The sequence below is a fragment of the Leopardus geoffroyi genome, chromosome C1, assembly GCF_018350155.1.
Source record: "Leopardus geoffroyi isolate Oge1 chromosome C1, O.geoffroyi_Oge1_pat1.0, whole genome shotgun sequence".
Taxonomy (NCBI): domain Eukaryota; kingdom Metazoa; phylum Chordata; class Mammalia; order Carnivora; family Felidae; genus Leopardus; species Leopardus geoffroyi.
In genome coordinates this window covers 182,674,548-182,694,364 of record NC_059328.1, presented here as the reverse complement: position 1 = coordinate 182,694,364, position 19,817 = coordinate 182,674,548, and the positions used below count along the sequence as shown (strand labels likewise).

The window sequence follows — 19,817 nt, the reverse complement described above, 5'->3', positions numbered from 1 at the left end:
AAACATACACAGCTCCCACAACAATAAGAACAAAAAACTGGGGTTGACGATTGCCCCCAATGACATTTCCTAAAAGAAAAATATATTAACCTTTCTTTTTTTGAGTCAGGGTAAGTGAAATGCACACATAATAAATAACATTTTCTTACTTTTACAGGGAGTAAAGGCTGTGATCATGTTTTTTTAATGAATATTAAATATGAAATACAAAATCCACTCTTCTGAGCAAGATGAGGAAAAAAAACCCATTCTTTAACATTTTAGTTCTCATGCAATGAGAACGGAACCAAAGGTCTATTGAATCCGCCTTTTCGATTCATATACTGCCTGTACTTCCTCTTCTGAGATACATTTATGGCATAGGCATTTATTTACAGAGCCGTGCACCTTTTTCCCTCTTGTGCAGTCCAAAGAGGCAAATCCCATTTACTTCACCATCTCGATTTCTTCCTCTGTTTTGCCCTCTAAGCCCTCCTCAATAATCTGACGTTCTTTGCTCTTTGTTTCTTTTGTTTCTTTTCCTCATTTCTTCTTTTAGTGGAGAAGGGGAAGGAGATGTGGATCTATGCCGTCCTGGGGATCTGGAGCCTCTTCTGTGTGGAGATCCAGAGCGGCTCCGTCGAGGATCTCTCTCCCGGGACCGGGACCTTTCTCGGCGCCTGCGTTCTCTCTTACAAGATGTGGACCGGGACCGCCTGCGCTCCCTCCGTGGAGAACGGCTGCGGTTACGACCCATTGGGAATCGTCAGAAGACAAGTTTAGAAACAAGATTCTGCGAATGAGCAAGTGACCACCCAGAGGAGCTACAAATGGAGGTCTAGCAGAAAAAACGTAGAAAGTCAGAACACTGGATGGTTGTTCATTTCTACTGTGACTTTTGTGGTGGAGTGAACGGACGGTGAGAACAGCAGAGGATGGAAGGAGGAAAATTTGCAGATGGGGAAAAGGGTGGAAAGTGAATGGGCCTTTTCAGGGTCATCCCTGTCCAGACGGTTGCTGTGAATCCATCTGTCCCCTGCTGGCCTGTTTGTGTGGACCAGTACTCTCAAGAAGCAATCCAGTTGATGTTGGCTTTCTATCAAGAATGCCAAATTCCTTTTAAATACCTGGGAACTGCTGGGAACAGTTCTATTGGCAGCACACGGGCAGCCACTTAAACCAATCCCACCTTCACATCTCGTGGTTAGCATCGCCTGTGGTATAAGCCCTCCAGCTAATGTTTTAGCTTCTCGTGCTTTTACCTTTTAAGTAGGTTTTTGTTTCTTTTTGGCTGAAGAATCAACTTTCTAGTATTCTACTGGCTTTCAGATCTTTTCACTGTACCCCTGGGCTATGAAAACACACTATATCTTCAACCCATTCTTGGAACTCTACCCCTACCTCCAGGTTTTTACTGTAATTTATCTCCTTGAAGGCTGTTTCTACGTGGGATTTTCCATTCTTCCACGTTCCAAGTTCAGGAGATGGGGTCTACAATATTTATCATCTGTTTTCCAGCAAAGAGTTCTTACTAATTTTAGGCTCATAACATCTTCTCTCCTCCTTGATTCATTGAGGACTTCAGCTCACAGTTTTCCCCTCCACTCTGCTTACCTCAGCATCCGTGGGAACAGCTATAGCCTTAGCTAAAGTGAAACTCCTTAATCAAGCTTAGTTCCTTGACCTTTCATGACCAAAGTCCTTCACTACAGGCACCCATTTCCATGGCCACATGGGGGACCGTGTCAATGCCTGGAATTGCACTTCTGAAATCGCAGCATCAATACCCTCACTCCTATTCTTTCTGCTTCGACAGTAGTTTCTCCCGCCACGTCTCTCTCTCACTGAGATGCCCACCTATCCTATTTAAGAGCTCCTTTATTGCCACTGAATAGCCTTTTCTTCCTTTATTGATTTTAGGTTCTGAGATTCTTAATTTCAACTTTACTCTTTTCAGAGTCTCCATTCTCTTGCTCTGTTGTTGTTGAAGGAGGTCATCAAAGGGCCACAAACTGGACCCAGGCATCTGGAGGCTCCTTTTAGCCCCCCCTCCCCCACCTTGGAATGCACGTTCTGCCCATGTTTTCCATGCTTTCTACAGCTGACACCGTTTACAAGGATGTCAAATGAGGGAGCAATCTGCTGTTGAGCCCATCTGGATGTGACTGAACCTTGTTAAGGCCTCTATATAAACTGAAGATTCTAGCGGGCGGGTGGGTGTGGAAATGTGTTCGTCTTATGGCTGCGGAAAAACAAGTCTAGTATGTAAGTTCCCTTGCATGTGAAACCTGTCACCTACCAATCTGGGATGACGTGCCTCTTCCCTGTGTGGGGGCCAGTTTGTGAGCCAATAGTTATCCTTCTGTCATACCAGCCTGGGAAATGTGTCATATGTTGGTTTTCTTTGAACCTGAGCCTGGTCTGTTGAATGTCTTTGGAGTTCAGATTTTTGTCACTACTAGTTCGGAGGCTTCAACTTCAAATGATCTTTCCTGTATGTCCTTGATCACTTCCATTCTCTCTGCTTTCCTGCCAAGTAGTTATTTTAAAACTTCATTCTGCTCCAATTTTTCACTAACCCCTGACTCCTATCTTTCTTCTTTTTCTTTTTAAATGTTTTTATTCATTTTTGAAAGAGAGAGCATGAGCAGGGGAGGGGCAGAGAGAGAGAGGGAGACACACAGTCTGAAGCAGCTCCAGGCTCTGAGCTGTCAGCACAGAGCCCAATGTGGGGCTCAAACCCACAAAGTGAGATCATGACCTGGGTTGAAGTCAGAAGCTTAACCGACTGAGACACCCAGGCGCCCCGCATTTTTTTCTTAATTGGTGTATAATTAACATGCACTGTTAGGTTAGCTTCAGGTGTAAAACATTTATTGAACGATTTCATGGATTACTCTGTGCTCATCACGGGAAGCAGAGTCACTATCTGTCACCGTACAACATGATTCCAATATCGTTGACTATATTCCTCATGGTCTTTCGTCTCCATGACTTACCTTATAACTGGTAGTTTGTACCTATTAATTCACTTTATTTCACCCATCCTCCCATCACCCTTCCTTCTGGCAACCGCCAGTTTGCTCTCAGTATTAAAAGAGTCTACTTTTCGGTTTGTTTCTTCATTCGTTCTGTTTTTTAGATTCCACATAAAGTGAACTCCTATAGTATTTATTTTCCTCATTTTACTTAGCATAATCTCTTCTAGGTCCATCCATGCTGTCACAGATGGCAAGATTTTATCTTTTATAAAATTTTTTTAAAGCTTACTTATTTTGAGAGAAGATAGAGTGGGGGGGGGGGCGTGGGGGGAGAGAATCACAAGTAGGCTCTGCATTGTCAGCCTGGAGTCTGATGTGGGCCTTGAACCCACGAAACTGTGAGACCATGACCTGAGCCGAAACCAAGAGTTAGACTCTTAACCAACTGAGCCACCCGGGTGCCCCAAGATCTTATCTTTTTTATGGTCAATTAATATTCCATTGTATATAGATACTATGTCTTTTTTTATCCATCTATTGATGGACACTTTGGTTTCTATATTTTGGCTATTGTAAATAATGCTGCTATAAACATAGGGGTGTGTATGTTAATTAGCAAAGGAGGCAAGAATATACAGCGGGGAAAAGACTGTCTCTTCAATAAATGGTGCTGGGGGGCACCTGGGTGGTTCAATTGGCTGAGTATCTGACTTTGGCTCAGGTTATGATCTCACATCTCTCGTGAGTTCAAGTCCTGTGTCAGGCTCTCTGCTGTCATCGCGGAGCCTGCTTCGGTTCCTGTTTCCTTCTCTCTCTGCCCATCCTCAGCTCATGCTTTCAGTCTTAAAAGTAAATAAAAACATCAAAAAAATTATGCTGGGAAAACTGGACCACTTTCTGACACCATACACAAAAATAAACTCAAAGTGGACTAAAGTCCTAAATGTGAGACCTGAAAGCATAAAACTTTTAGGAGAAAACATAGGCAGTAATCTCTGTGACACCAGCCATAGCAACATTTTTCGAGACAAATCTTGGGCAAGAGAGCTACAAACGTCAACTCTTGGGACTACACAAATAAAAATCTTTTGCATAACAAAGGAAACCATCGGGCAACCTACTGAGTGGGAGAAGATCCTTGCAAATGATAGAAAAGTTAATCTTCAAATATATAAAGAACTTCAATTATTCAACACCAAAAATTTTTTTGATTTTAAAAAATGGACAGAGGACCTGAATAAACCTTCCCCAAAGAAGACCTACAGACAGATCACAGACACATGGAAAAGTGCTCAACATCCCTAATCACCAGGGAAATGTGAATCAAAACCACATGAGCTACACCTGTCAGAATAACTAGAATAAATAGACCTGCAAGAACAAGTGTTGGTGAAGATGTGGAGAAAGAGGAACCTTCTTGCACTGCTGGGAATGCAAACTGGTGCAGCCACTGTGGAAACCAGTATGGAGTATCCTCAAAAAGTTAAAAATAGAACTACCATAAATCCAGTAATCTCACCTCTTACCAAAGGACACAAAAACACTGATTCAAATATATGCACCTCTATGTTTATTGTAGCATTATCTGCAATAGCCAAGATATGGAAACTTCAGTAGTTAGCAGATGATAGTGCTTCCTACAGAAAAGCATTTTATTCCGCTAGTTTTGAGATTTAGGCACAGAGAGTTAAAGGAGGGGTTATGGCAGGGGTTCAAGCACCTAGTTAACTTAGAAGAGGATAGAAACGTGATGATCAGTAATCAGAGGCTATTATTCACTTCTCAAGACAGAAGAAGTACCCTCTCTGCCTTCAGCTATTCGGTGGGTGCACCGCACTGGCTCAGAGGCGCCACCGTGTGCCCTGGAAAGTGCCTCCTGCAGGATCCCACTACCAGTTCCCTAGGTGCTGTCCCAGGAGCAACAGATGACCGGAAACGGAGCCTGAGGTCTGTTGCTTAGCAACCAATGCTGCAGGACGCTAGACCGTCTCTGCGCTGAGGGAGCAGAGGCTTCAGGCTGGGTCCCGGGCTGCCACTTCTCTTGCCTGAGGGGCGCCGGGCTGCAGCGATAGTGAAGCCACTAGGTGACTCGAACGCGTCCTCACAGCCATGAGCAGCGAGCAGGTGAGATGGCACTCCTCGCCCGACTGGCCCCGCAGCGAAGCTTCCTTCCTATCTCAGAAGAGATCGAAGCCTGGTCCTCCAGGTTCCCCAGTCGTGATCCTGTAGGGTACAGCTTCCTTCATCCTAGTTACATCTGGGATATTGAGCGCTTTTCGTGAAAACCCTTAAATGTTTTCTTCCCAACCGTTCGTCCTTGATGTTGTCATGACAACCAACCATTTTAGCCCAGCGGTGCGCTAGCAGTTAAAACTACAGCTCCAGAGTGTCCCCAGCTCACGGTGGGGGGAAGCTGCGTGGGGAGTTGCAGTGGGTCTAGGCTCTCTAGGGTTGGAATCCAAGCCCTTTCCTAGCTGTGAGACGTGGGGGAAACCACTTTACCTTTCGAAGCTCTTCTCCCTTTTTATGCAGGGGGGCAGAAGGGAAGGGGCATCAGAACTTTCCCCATTTCTGAGGTTGTGAAATTCAAACCAGTATGTGAAAAGGTTTGGTAAGTGGCATATGGAATTTCTTAGGAAAATATCTCTAGGACAGGTAATAAAAGATGCATGTTGCAATACCTACTTTCCAGAACTTTCTTTATTGAACTTAAGAGCAACTGTAAACAAAAGAAATGCAGAACAATGGCCAACTTTTTAATGCGGGAACAGAATGGGAAGGAGTTAAGCATGGGCATGATTCTGGCTAGGGAGAAAACAATTTTAACTCTCTAAATGAATATGGAAAAGGCTCCTTAAGTATGGTGGCACTGAATGAAAAACAGTTGCTGGAAAGCCTGTGGATTTTGCATGGTTTCTTTGTTATAACACTAAACTATAATTCTTTTTTTTTTTTTTAATGCTTCATGCTTTTTTTTTTTTTTTGTAGTGTTAGTTTATTGAGGAAAGGATGTTAAAAAGTAATTTATTCCCCTATCCATTGGGTTGTAGATTACTAACAAAATGTCAATCCTAATTGATTAATCAAATAATGCCTAAATGATCAAGAAAACCTAGTTTTGGCATTTTATTGAAATGTGTAATAAACTGAAAACTAAGAAACAGACATTGATTCACTTACCATATAATTAGTAATTAGTGGTAAAAGAACAAATGATAAACAAAAAACAACAACAAAATGATTTAGGTAGCTAAAAAACTGAGCCATTATGTACTAGTGATTGTTTGTGATCCTATAATCACAAAGTCCTTTTAAAAAGATTTATCATCAATATGCATTAAGCAACTTATTTGCATGTTGCTCTTAACAGGCTTTGGCCTGATCTTGAACCATAGCCTATGTTGTTGAAATTTAAAACACGTATTTATCATATTGCAGTGGTATTTCTGAACTATTATTTTCCAAAGCCCCAAGCTGACCAATTTACAACTAAAAAAATATCCAGTGAAAACCTATTGGCAGTTAGGTTTTAAATTTTGCTTTATCTTAATAAAAGTGACGTTTGGAAATGACTTCCCTTATCCCTTCCCCACTCTCCCCTAAAGGGACCTATATTATTGAAGAGGCATTATTGGGATCTTGAAAGAAAGTTACATGACCCCATCTAGGATTATTTCCATTTTTTTAAACACCATTTTTAAACAGCAGAGGTCCCTCTCTCACTGCTTTGGTTGTTTGGTAATTTTAAAACTCTTGGTACTCTCATTTATGCTAATTTCAAATGCAGTTTTCCTTTTGAAAGGATAAAAGCTTTTACATTTTAACCTAAAACAAATGGAATGGATTAAACTTTTGGAAATGCCATTCTTATGTGACATTTACTTATGTATTCATTTAGTTTGAAAAAGTGAGCAGGTGGTAAATCATATTTGCTGAAGGAGATTTTAACACATTCATCTCATTAGTGGAAGTTTGAGAGTGACAAGGCATTTTTCAGGAATAGCAGTCTGAGCTCTTAAGTTAGCTATTTAAGAGAAACCTAAATCCCTTGCAACTGCTCATTTCAATTTTAAAATTAAAACATTAAGACATTTGAGCTTCATTGAAGAACTTTCAAGTGTCTTAATATGCAAAGATTGTGGAGTGCCCCACAAATCGACTATATATGGTGGGCAGGTAAGGAGGAAAAAGCTGTCAACTCCTCTCTACCCAAGCACTTTTTCTAATTGTTAAATCAAGTACTGTAATTGTGCATTTATAGGATGCTCATTCAGTTTTCCTAAATATCTTCTTCATGTCCTTGCTTAAAGAGGAGGTCAGAGTAAAAACAGTTTGATATGAGGCCCACCTAGGTGATCACTTTGATAACCATGATGCAAATCTGTGACAACTATGTTAAATCAACCCTGATAAATTTTGAGAGATTGTTTTAACCAGACAACTTCATGAGATTGTTTATTTAACCTGATACATTCGCAGGTTCTGGTCATTTGATCAGAGTGGTTAAACTTAGATTATGCCAGATTTATGACCTCCGGTCCAATAGACAAGTAGTTGAAAATTAAAATCAAAACGAAATGCAAAGCCAGACTACTTAAGGAAGGTCTAGACTCCTTAGCAATTTTAATTTTAGTAAAGTTCTGTTCGTTAGGATCCCACCAGAAAACAGATGACCATCTCAAAGGGATTTAATTGAAGAAAACCTACAAAGAGACCCTTTGCAGTGGTGCGGGTAAGGTTAAGGCAAAGAGCCAACGAGGTTGCCTGCACTTAAAGATTAACGGCAATACGAAGTCATTAGCATTCCTAGGCCTGATCAGGAATTACCGTTTACCGTTTATCATTTCAATTATACTTACCATTATCTAAAACCTGGTATGAGGTGGGGGTTTGGAATGGTAGCTTCCTGATAGGAGCTGAGCTCTGGAAGAATTCAGCTACTAACAGAACTATGGGAAACAGGAAGTACTAGGAAAGAAATATCCAAAACGCTCTCCCCTCCTGCTCTCTAGTGTGCTACTGGTGCTTCTCATTGCTTAATCCCCATCGGATTCGGCCTTTCAGGCAGAAAGCAAGGGTAAAAAAAAAAAAAAAAAAAAACCCATGGAGACTGGACTGGGCCAAACAAAGCACAACCATCACAGAAATTACAAGTAGATGCAGCTTTCATATACCTTTCCATGTTGACAAAGCAGTTGGGATAAAAAGTTTGTAAGTCTCGTGCAGATGCTATGATTCATTTTCCCATTCAAAATCTTCATACCTAAAAATCTCACAAAAGATGTAGAAGACGCTTAGGAAGAATATTATGAAATGATTTTGAAGGATACACTCCCAGGATCTGAATGAAGAAGCATTGTATTCATGGAAAAAGAAGAGTCAGTATCCTAATTATGTCAGCTTCCTTCACGTTATTCTAGAAATTCAGTGTATTTTTATCAAAATTCCCAAAAGTTTTATGCAACATTGATGTTAAAATTCACCTGGTAGAAAAAAGGTCAAGATTGTCCATGGTAATTTTTTTTTTATTGAGATGTGGTTGACATACAATGTTATATTAGTTTTAGGTGTACAAGATAGTGATTCAGCAAGTTTATATCTTACACTTACCACAAGCATAGCTACCATCTGTCACCGTAAAACACTATTACAATACCATTGACTATATTCCCTATGCTGTACTTTTTATTCTCAGGACTTCTTCACATAACTGGAAACGTGTCTCCCACTCCCCTTCACCCATTTTGCCCATCCCCTACTCCCCTCCTTTCTGGCCACCTTTCTGGTATTTTTGGGTCTGTTTCTTCTTTTTGTTCATTTTTTTCTTTTTTTGTTTTGTTTTTTTAGATTCCACATATAAGTGAAATCATGTGATATTTGTCCTGTCTAACTTATTTCACTTAGCATAATATTCTTTAGGTCCATCCACGATGTTGCAAATGGCAAGATCTCCTTTTTTAACAATTGAGTTGTATTTTATTGTGTATTTGTGTATGTATACCACAACTTTATCCACTCATATGGATGGACACTAGGTTGCTTCCATATCTTGGCTATTGTAAATAATGCTTCAATAAACACAGAGGTGCATATATCTTTTCAAATTGGTGTTTGCATTTTCTTTGGGTGAATACCCAGTATCAGAATAGATGGATCATAATGGATTTGACTTTTTGAGGAAACTCCATACTGTTTTCTGTAGTGGCTGTACCAATTTACATTCCATCAACAGTGCACAAGTGTTCTTTTTCTTCACATATTCACTTATTTTTGTGTTTTTCATTTCAGCCATTCTGACAGGTGTAAGGTGATTTCTCAATGTGGTTTTGATTTGAATTTCTCTGATTAGTGATGTTAAGCACTTTTTCATTTATGTTGGTCATTTGTGTGTCCTCTTTGGCAAAATGCTTATTTAGGTCCTCTATTTTTTTTTAAGTTTATTTGTTTTGAGAGAGAGAAAGACAGCACGAGTGGGGGACAGAAAAAGAGAGAGGGAAAGAGAGAATCTCAAGCAGGTTCCATACCATCAGCCCAGAGCCCAATGTGGGGCTTAAACCCATGAACTGTGAGATCATGACCTGAGCTGAAATCAAGACTTGGATGCTTAACTGAGTAAGCCACCCAGGTATCTCTGCCTATTTTTTTTAAAAATTGGATAGGTGTTTGTTTGTTTGTTTGTTTTTTGGTGTTGAGTTGTAGAAGCTCTTTATATACTTTGGGTATTAATCCCTTATTGATAAATCATTTGCAAGTATCTTCCATTTAGTGGGCTGCTTTTTTTGTTTTGTTGATGGTTTCCTTCACTGTGCAAAAACTTTTTATTTGTATAGTCCTAGGAGTTGATTTTTGTTTTTGTTTCCCTTGCCTGAGGAGACAAATCTAGAGAAATGTTGCTAAAGCCAATGCCAGAGAGATTATTGCCTATGTTTTCTTCTAAAAGTTTTGTGTTTTCAGGTCTGACATTTAGGTGTTTAATCTGTTTTAAATTTATTTCTGTGTGTGGTGTAAGAAAGTGGTCCAGTTTCATTATTTTGCATGTAGATGTCCAGTTTTCCCAGCAGTCTTTATTTATTGAAGAGGCAGTCTTTTCCTCATTGTGTATTCTTGCCTCCTTTGTTGTAGATTAATTCAACATAAGGCACGGGTTTATTTATGGGCCCTTTGTTCCATTGATTTGTGTGTCTATTTTTCTTAGTATCAGAGTTTTAATTACTACAGCTTTGTATTATATCACTGTATAATTGTGATTGCTCTAACTTTGTTCCTTAAGATTGCTTTGGCTGTTATGGTCTATTGTGATTCCATACAAATTTTAGTATTGTTCTAGTTCTGTGAAAAATACTACTGGTTTTTTGATAGGAATTACACTGAATCTGTAGATTGCTTTGGATAGTATGAGCATTTTAAGAATAATCTTTCCAGTCAGCGAGCATGAAATATCTTTCCATTTGTGTCATCTTCAAGTTCTTTCATCAATATTTTAATTTTCAGAGTACAGGTCTTTCACCTCCTTGGTTAAGTTTATTCCTAGGTATTTTATTATTTTTTGGTGTAATTATAAATGGAGTTTTCTTAATTTCTCTTTATGCTATTAGAGAAATGCAATGGATTTTTGTGTATTAATTTTGTATCCTGCAACTTTAGTGAATTCAACTATTCTAATAGTTTTTGGTGGAGTCCTTAGGGTTTTTTATATATAGTATCACGTCATCTGCAAACAGTGAGTTTTACTTCATCTTTACCAATTTGGATGTCTTACATTTTTCTTGTCTGATTGCTATGGCTAGAACTTCTGGTACTATATTGAATAAAAATGGTGAGAGTATACACACTTGTTCCTGATCACAGGGGAAAGCTGCTTTTACCAGTGAGTATGATGTTAGCTTTGGGTTTTTCACATATGGCCCTTATTTGTTGAGGTTTGTTTCCTCTAAACGTACCTTGTTGAGCGTTCTTATCATGAATTGTTGCTGACTTTTGTCAAATGCTTTTTCTGCATCTATTGAGATTATATGCTTTTTATCCCTTGTTTCACTGAAGTGGTGTATTATGTTGATTTCTGAATACTGAACTATTCTTACTTCCCAAGAATAAAGCCCACTTGACTGTGGTAAATGATCCTTTTAATGAATTGTCGAATGTGGTTTGCTGACATTTTGTTGAGGCCTTTGCCTCTGTGTCATCAGGGATATTGGCCTGTTGCCTTCTTATAGTGTTTTTGTCTGGTTCTTGTATCAGGGTACCGCTTGTTTTATAGAAGGTACTTGGAAGCTTTCTTCCCCCCCCCCCCCCTTTTTTTTGATAGTTTGAGAATAGGCATTAAATCTTCTCTCTTCTTTAAATGTTTGGTAGAATTCACATGTGAATACATCTGTCTTGGATTTTTGTTTTTTTTTTTTTTTTATTCAATTTCATTATTAGTAATTGGTCTATTCAGGTTTTCTATTTCTTCCTGATTCAGTTTTAGAAGATGGTGTGTTTCTAGGAATTTGTTCATTTCTTCTAGGTTGTATAATTTGTTGGCATAATCTTTCATGGTATTCTCTTATAATTTGTTGTATTTCTGTGGTGTTGTTACTTTTTTTCTCTCATTTCTGATTTTGTGTGTCTTTTTTTCCTTCATGAGTCTGACTAAAGGTTTATCAATTGTTGACCTTTTCAAAGAACCAGCTCTTGGTTTCATTGGTTTTTGTTGTTGTTGTTTGTTTGTTTGTTTTTTCTTCATTTCATTTATTTATGCTCCTATTTCCTTCTTTCTACTAACTTTGGGCTTTGGTCTTTTTTTTTTTTTTTTTTCTTTCTAGTCCCTTTAGATCTAAGATTAGATTGTTTGAGATTTTTCTTGTTTCTTGAGCTAGGCCTGTATTGCTATAAATTTCCCTCTAAGAACTGTTTTTGTTCTGTCCCATAGATTTTGGGTCATTGTGTTTTCATTTGAGTCTCCATGTATTTTTTTATTTTCTCTTTGATTTCTTTGACCCATGGTAGTTAGTCTCCATGCATTGTGAGGTTTTCCTGTTTTTTTTCCTTATGATTGATTTCTAATTTCATACAGTTGTGCTTGAAAATGATAGATGATGTGATTTCAATCTTCCTAAGTTTATTGAGACTTGTTTTGTGGATTAACATGTGATGTATCCTGGAGAATGTTCCATGTGCACTTGAAAAGGATGTATATTCTGTTTTTGGATGGAATGTTCTGTATATATTTATTAAGTCCATCTGGTCCAGTGGGTCATTCAAAGATGCTGTTTCTTGATTTTTTTTCTCTCTATTCAGATGATCGATCCACTGATGAAAGTGGGGTGTTAAATTCTCCTATGTATTACTGTCAATTTCTCTCTCAATGTCTGTTAATACTTCATATATATAGATGCTTCAGTGTTGGGTGCATACATATTTGAAATTATTATATCCTCTTGTTGGACTGATCCCTTTATCATTATATGATGCCCCTCTTTGTCTCTTGTTACTGTCTTTGTTTTAAAGTCTTATTTGTGGGATGCCTGGGTGGCTCAGTTGGTTAAGCATCTGACAGGCTCAGGTCATGTCTTATGGTGTGTGAGTTCAACCCCACATCAGGCTCTCTGCTGTTGGCACAGAGACCGCTTCTGATCCCGTTTCCCCCTCTCTCTGCCCCTCCACTGCTCGTACTCTCTCTCTCTCAAAAATAAATATTTTTTTAAAAAGTCTATTTGTCCTCTCTAAGTATTGCTACCCCAGGTTTTTTTTTTTTTTCTTCTTCTATTGGCATGGTACATCTTCTTCCATACTCTTACTTTCAATCTGTATATGTCTTTAGGTGTGAGGTGAGTCTGTTGTAGTCAGTGTATAGATGGATCTTGTTTTTTATCCATCTGCCACCTTATGTCTTTTGATTGGAGCATTTAGACCATTTAAATGTAAAGTAATTGTTGATGTGTACATATTGCGATTTTAAAAATCAGTTTATAGTTGTTTTTGTAGTTCTTCTGTTCTTTTTCTTGCCTTGTGATGACTTTCTGAAGTGTTAGGCTTGGCTTTCTCTTTATTTTTTTTCTGTATATATAAAAGATTTTGGGTTTGTGGTTACTATGAAGTTCATATATGGGGTAAAGCTGTCAATATATATTAAGTTGTTGGTCATTTAAGTTCAGACACATTCTAAAAGAACTTTTTTTACTCCCCCTTCAATGTTGTATGTATATATTGTCATATTTTACATCATTTTATTCATAAGTTTCCTACTTTTAATTATGGCCTTTTTTTAAACTTAAAGAAGACCTTTTAATATTTCTTGGAAGACTGGTTTGGTGGTGATGAATTCCTTTAACTTTTGTGTCTGGGGAAACTCTATCTCTCCTTCAATTCTGAATGATAACCTTAATGCTTTTAAAATTCTCCCTTTGACTTTTAACATTTTAATTATTGCAGTGGCATGTACCTCCTTGCATTCATTTTGTTTGGAACTCTCTGTGCTTCCTGATCCTGGATGTCTGTTTCCTTCCTCAAGTTAGGGACATTTCAGCTATCATTTCTTCAAATAAGTTTTCTTCCCCTTTCTCTCTCTTCTCCTTCTGGGACCCCTATAATACAAAATACTTGTTTGTTTGATGTTGTCCAAGAGATCCTTTAAGCTATCCTCAGTTTTAAAATTCTTTTTTCTTCTTGCTGTTGAGCTTGGGTGCTTTCCATGACCCTGTTTTCCAGATCACTGATCAATTCTTCTGCATCTGCTAATCTGTTGATTCTAGTGTGTCTTTCATTTCACTTAATTGTACTCAACTTGGATTTATTCCTCTTTATATTTTCTGTGTAGCTGTTGAAGTTCTCACTGAGTTCTACTCTTCTCTCCAGTCTGGTGAGCATCTTTAAACTCTTTATCAGGTATATGACTTAGCTCTGTTTCATTTATTTTGTTCGGTGGGGGGGTTGTGATGTTCTTTCATTGGGAGCATATACATCTGTCTCCTCATTTTTCCTGACTTGTGTTTGTTGCTATGAATTAGGTGGAATAGCTACTTCTCCTAAACTCAAAGGAATGGTCTTGTGTATGGTTGTCCCCTGTAAAATGTTTGTGCCTTGTGGCTTTGGCTGGCTGGAGCTGTGTCTGGTGTGGGTTATGGGTTTGGGGCACTATGTGCTGGGGCTGCCCTGGTGGGATGACTGAGCAGAAGTAGACATGGGCTGGGGTGGAGCTGGAGCTTTTCATGCAGAGGGTGCCCTGGCAGGATAGCTAAAACCAAAGTAGGTGCCAGCCAAGGTGCCTCAAGTGCCCATGCAGGAACTGCCTTGGTGGGGGAGTGGACTTGTGCAGGCCAAGGTATGTTCTGGGGCACTCCGTGCAGGGGATACCCTGGTGGGATGGCTGGGGCCAAAGGAGAGTACAATGCAGGGTTCCCAGAGTGCTTCATGCATGGAGTGCCCTGGCAGGGTGGCTGGAAACTGAGGCAGGCAGGGTTAAGGGTTCCTGGAGTGCTTTGCATAGGAGCTGTCTTGGTAGGAAGGCAGGAATGAAAGTAGGCATGAGCCGACGGGTCCCTGGGTGGTCTGTTCTGGGAGTGCCCTAGCAAGTCATCTGAAGCCAAGATGGCATAGGCTTGGAGTGTTCTGGGGTCCCTGGCATCTGTGTCACCTTGGCATGACAGCTGGGGCTGTAGTGAGCACTGACTAGGGTGTCCCGGTGTGCATTGCACTGGGGCTGCCTTGGTGTGTTGGCTGAGGTTGATGTGGGCTAGGGGTCCGGGGCTCACTGAGGCAGTAGACTATGGAACCTGGACCTTGGTCCTGTCCACACTATTAAGGTGGAGGGAGAATGTAAACCATAGTGCTCACCAGCCCCTCTAAACCAGAGAGAATTCCAGCAGCTCCCTTGCCCTTGGTGGACTTTTAGGGCTGGATCTTTTATATTCCAGTTGCTCCTTTAAACTGTGGGGTTTTATCTGTGTCCAGGGTGTCTGGAGTTGGTGTGAGCTAGAGACCTGGCACTCTAAGGCAGCAGCCTGGCTATGGTGGCCAGACCCTCCTCCTGTCTGGGTTATCAATGTAGAAGATGAATGTAAACCATGGTGCTTGCCAGCCCTTTGAACTTGGAATGAGTTCCAGCAGCTCCCTTGCCACTTGGCGAACTTTTAAGGCTGGATCTTTTATATTCTAGTTGCTCTTTTATTTTACTTTTTATTTGTTTTAAATGTTTGTTTTTGAGAGAGAGAGAGAGAGAGAGAGAGAGAGAGAGGATGTGTACGCATGTGTGCAAACAAGGGAGGGGCAGAGAGAATGGGAGACAGGGGATCCTAAAGGGGCTCTGTGCTGATAGCAGAGAGCCCGATGCAGGGCTTGAACTCACAAATTGGGAGATCATGACCTAAGCTGAAATGACTGAGCTGCCCAGGCACCCCTCTAGTTGCTCTTTTAAACCGTGTCCCCCCCGCCCCCGCCCCCCATGCCCTGAGCAGACAAATCTGCTCAGTCCCTCAGTACTATCCCTCTCCTCTACAGTTTGCAATGTTGGGGGTAAGAATTCCCTTCCTTTGTGTATCTTTTGTTGTGCAGAAGCTATTCAGTTAGCCCTCAGCTCATCTTTAGGAGGAACTGCTCTATAAACGAGTGTTGATTTGGGGTCTCCATGGAAGAAGGGAGTTGAGAGTCTTCCTACACCACCATCTTGGACCAGAAGTCTGTATCTGATTGTTTTTATAATAGTAAGGTGGAGAGAATTTCAAGATCTTTTGTGAAGTTACAGAAATTTGATACAATTTGTTTACAGATAGACAACTATATCAATGAAATTAAAGGGACAAATCAGATATGCACATACACATATGCTGAAAAGTTTGAAAGGGATTCTCCCTATGATGTAAGGGAAACTTGCTGGAAAGCTACCAATCGAGATGGCAGTGAAACCTGCTGGAGGTTGTCTGCCACTGGATCAGCCAGGTACCGCAGGCTGGGAAGCTGCCCAGGGGCAAGGATACTGACTGACTGCTGACAGCCACACCGTGAGAGCATTGAGGAAAAGCACTGGAACTACGAAGAGTCCCTTTTTCTTACAGTGTCCCTTTTGAATCTTCTCTAATACTGTGCCAGCTGGAGAAATGTTTTTGGGTCCTGCTCGAGAACCATCAAGAAGACAAAAAGGCATAGATTTGATGCTGAGAGCCAACACCTTTATAAGTGACCAAAGCACAACTTGTATTATCTCTTTTACAAATCCAAGTATCAGGCTCAATAGCACTTCTTACTTTAGATGAAATTCCTGCAATAGAATTATTCTCTATTGCAAAGAAGACAAAGGTATTCTCTGAAAGTTATTGCAAGCAATATTTGTACTTGTTAGTAGTAAAATTGAGGGTATATTAGCCTTAGGATATAAAGGATTCAGAAAAAAAAAAATTAGCGATGGAGGACAGAGGCCAGGCTGAGGAAACTTTGGACACCATTTAGATTGAGATACATTCTGAGAAGAAGATAGGACCAGTTTTCCACTGAATTGTCTTGGTACTCCTGTCAAAAATCAATTGCCCATAAACAAATGGGTTTATTTCTAAACTTCGAATTCTATCTCTTTGATCTGTGTGTTTATCATTATGTAGTCTTCATTATTCTAGCTTTGTAGTAAGTTGTGAAATCTGGAAGTATGATTCTGCCAACTTTGTGCCTTTTCAAGATTATTTGGCTGTTCTGGGTCCTTATATTTCCATGTAAGTTTTATGATCAGCTTGTTTATTTCTACCTAAAAAAAAATAGCTGAGATTTTGATAGGGAATGTGTTGAATCTGTAGATAATTTTGGGGGAAAGGGATATTAATATTTGTCTTATAATCCATGAGCATGAGATGTCTTTTCATTTATTTAGGTGTCTTTTTTTTTGTAAGTAATGTTTTATAGCTTTTATTGTACAAGTCTTATTAAATTTATTCCTAAGTATTTTATACTTTTTAATTCTACTATAAATGTTTCTTCAATTTTGGATAGTTCATTGCTAATGTTAGAAATACAATTGATTTTTTTTTTCCCCATTGGTCTCGGATCCAGCAACATTGCTGAACTTATTCATTAGTTGTTATAATTTTTTGTGGATTCCTTATGAATTTCTGTACACAGTATTATACCATCTGTAGAGTATGTTTTAGAATATTTTGGAGGATATGTGTTTTTCTTAGACACTGTAGAATTTTGTCGAGTGAATCAATTATAGTATTAACAGAGTGAACAGTTATGGTTCTTTTTTTTCTTTGTATTATTTTCATGCAGGATAAATCTGCCGGCAAAGAAAACTCCAAGGCACCAGTAAGATTTTTACCACAATTGTCAATGGTAATTTACTAATATATCATCATACTTTTTGCTTTTATAATAAAGATGTACTAATGTTCATGCTTGGAAGCAGTTACTGAATTTCTGGTTTTGTTTTTTTATTTTTTTGGGGGGGAAGTATATTTTATTATTTTAATATAATTCAGTGTCAAGTTGGCTAACATACAGTGTGTAAAATGTACTCTTGGTTTTGGGGGTAGATTTTCATGATTCATCGCTTACATACATCACCCAGTGCTCATCCCAACAAGTGGTGTCCTCAATGCCCATCACCCATCTTCCCCTCTTTCCCACCATCCCCCCACCCCCCATCCACCCTCAGTTTGTTCTCTGTATTTAAGAGTCTTTTATGGTTTGCCTCCCTCCCTCTCTGTTTGTAACTCTATTTTTTCTCCTTCCCTTCCCCCCTGGTCTTCTGTTAAGTTTCTCAAGCTCCACATATGAGTGAAAACAGATGATACCTGTCTTTGACTGACTTAATTCACTCAGCATGATACCAAAAATCCGGAAGCTTCACAAATTGACATGTCATCCTTGAGCAGGGGCCGTGCCAATCTCTGTATCGTTCCAATTTTAGTGATACGTGCTGCCGAAGCGAGCACTGAATTTCTGGTTTTAAATTCTGTGCTCCATTGAACTATTTTCCGATGGAGAGCATCCAGGATGAACATATCTTGGGGAAAAATAACTGCCTTAATGAGGGGAATTCTAAGTTACAACTACCGGTTTTCACGGAATATTTGAGTAATCTGAGTAAAAGAATTGTGAAGATGGGCTGGCAGAAGCAGTATTGGAATCAGGAAACAATATAGCTTTGTCACTAATGGCTCTGTGACGCTGGTGACTCACCTACCTCTTGGAGCCCCAGTTTCTAAGTCTTAAAATGAGAAAAGCTGATTGAATGATCTTTGAGGAGAGGCTTCTTCCAGCGCTAAAATGTGATTTCTTGGATTTTGACAGCCTTTGTCATTATTTTGAGTTTATTTTTCTATGGAAGGGGCAGTTAATAGTTCTAGTTGATAACGTGCTAGAAGTGTTAGATTTTACTGCAATAAAATGTACTCTCTAGTACTTTTATGTTGTGTTTAATTGAGTGACACTCTGGTGATTCCTGGAAGTTGAGTGTGAGTAGAGGTTCAATGCAAACATTATTTGTTTTGAAATATCTTCTAAAAACTGAGAATGAACTATAAAATCTGGGTTGCTTCAGCTTAAAAATCTCAAATGAAATTTTGTTAGCGAATGTTCTTGAACATTTCAAAGTACGTGTTGTGATCGTGACTGTTTTTATTGATAATGCCAAGATTACCATACTGAGTTCTATAAAATAATAAAATCATAGCATCTTTTTTTTTTTTAGTTCTGCAAATCTCTCTGCTTTCTAGTTTTAAAGACTAAGATCTGAAATAGATATTTTCCCTTTAAAAATTTAACAAATTTTAAAACTGAAAAACCAATTGCCATTAGTTTTATTTTTATGTTACTAGTATATACGCTTGGAAATCTCAACAAAATTTAAATTTACTTAACAAATATTCAATGGCTGAAACAAATAATTCTTTGTAGCCATCAAATGTATAAAATGATTTTGTTGCCTGATTTAAACCATGTACTATGTTGTTATTAGACTGTATCTTAGTATTTTTCTTTGTATCTTTTTGGGTTGTAGGGCTTTTTAAAGACAAGTAATACTTTTAAGAGATTTTTTCAAAGTAATCCATTGAGTAAAAAATATTGTCATCTGAATATTAAGGTTTACACTTAGATGGCATTTTTGTAGCTGTAGTTAGGACCTAGAATGATTTTCATTATAGACTTTCATGCTTCTGTAGTTGAAATCAAGGATGATTCAGCACTGGTGGTTCCCTATGCCTGTGAACTGGTGACCAGATTCTCCTCCTTCCTGCACACCACACTTGTAGCACTCGGACATCCTAAATCCTTTATGGAGCACGATGGGAGTGAAAGAATGGAAGGGCAGACAGAAGGATGGAAGAGCATTGATTTTTAAGATGTCTTAGCTTATTACCTGTGAAAGAAGAGCCTGAAAAAAGGACTTGTATGTACTTGATTTGGGAAGTGATCCCAGGAAGCAGAAATAAGAGATTAAGGAGAGTAAAACTAGGAAGAAAGAAAAGCCAATCTGAGCATGTGTCAGTAAGTTCATGGCCACATTAACTGGCAGTGATCCTGCCATGACCTTCTGAGGAGCTTATACACTGCTTCCTGAAATTGTTGACCTGAGTATGATTAGGGAGTAGCATTTATCCATCAACTCTCATCCCACATAGGTGGAGGTTACTCCTGGGATTGTTAACTTTTACCCACTTCTGGTTCCTCCTATATGTGTGCAGAGTGGGCTACCTTGAGAGTCCCATTATATGGCATTGGAGAAACCCCACAGCAGAAAGCAAAGGACTTTTTCTTGAGGTGAAACACTGTCATTCTATGTGAATTGAAGCCAGCAGAGAACTGTTCACTACAACCATGTGTGGAATCAGAGGCAAAGCCAGGAGGATGGGAAGGGATATAGGCACAAGATTTGTCATTTGAAGTCCCCTA

At 39.2% G+C, this 19,817-nt stretch overlaps 1 protein-coding gene, 1 non-coding gene and 1 pseudogene across 5 annotated transcripts in view; 1 reads left to right on the top strand and 2 right to left on the bottom strand.

Moving 5' to 3' along the window:
- Positions 1–252: 252 nt before the first annotated feature.
- Positions 253–758, bottom strand: LOC123596873 (annotated as a pseudogene).
- A 3,929-nt stretch (positions 759–4,687) lies between these two features.
- Positions 4,688–19,817, top strand: part of DNAH7 (dynein axonemal heavy chain 7) — a 277,543-nt gene continuing 262,413 nt past the window's right edge. The window contains exons 1-2 of one of the 4 annotated variants that reach the window (XM_045480573.1): positions 4,688–5,084; positions 17,193–17,228. In XM_045480573.1, the coding sequence (XP_045336529.1) occupies positions 5,070–5,084; positions 17,193–17,228 (51 nt within the window). In that variant the 5' untranslated portion in view covers positions 4,688–5,069. Of the gene's footprint in view, positions 5,085–13,743; positions 13,801–17,192; positions 17,256–19,817 lie in introns of those variants that run through there. The other 3 variants (XM_045480572.1, XM_045480576.1, XM_045480575.1) reach the window with 3 other exon arrangements.
- On the bottom strand, positions 17,753–17,857 carry LOC123600161. The gene has a single exon (XR_006713536.1). It is a non-coding gene; the product is annotated as a U6 spliceosomal RNA (small nuclear RNA).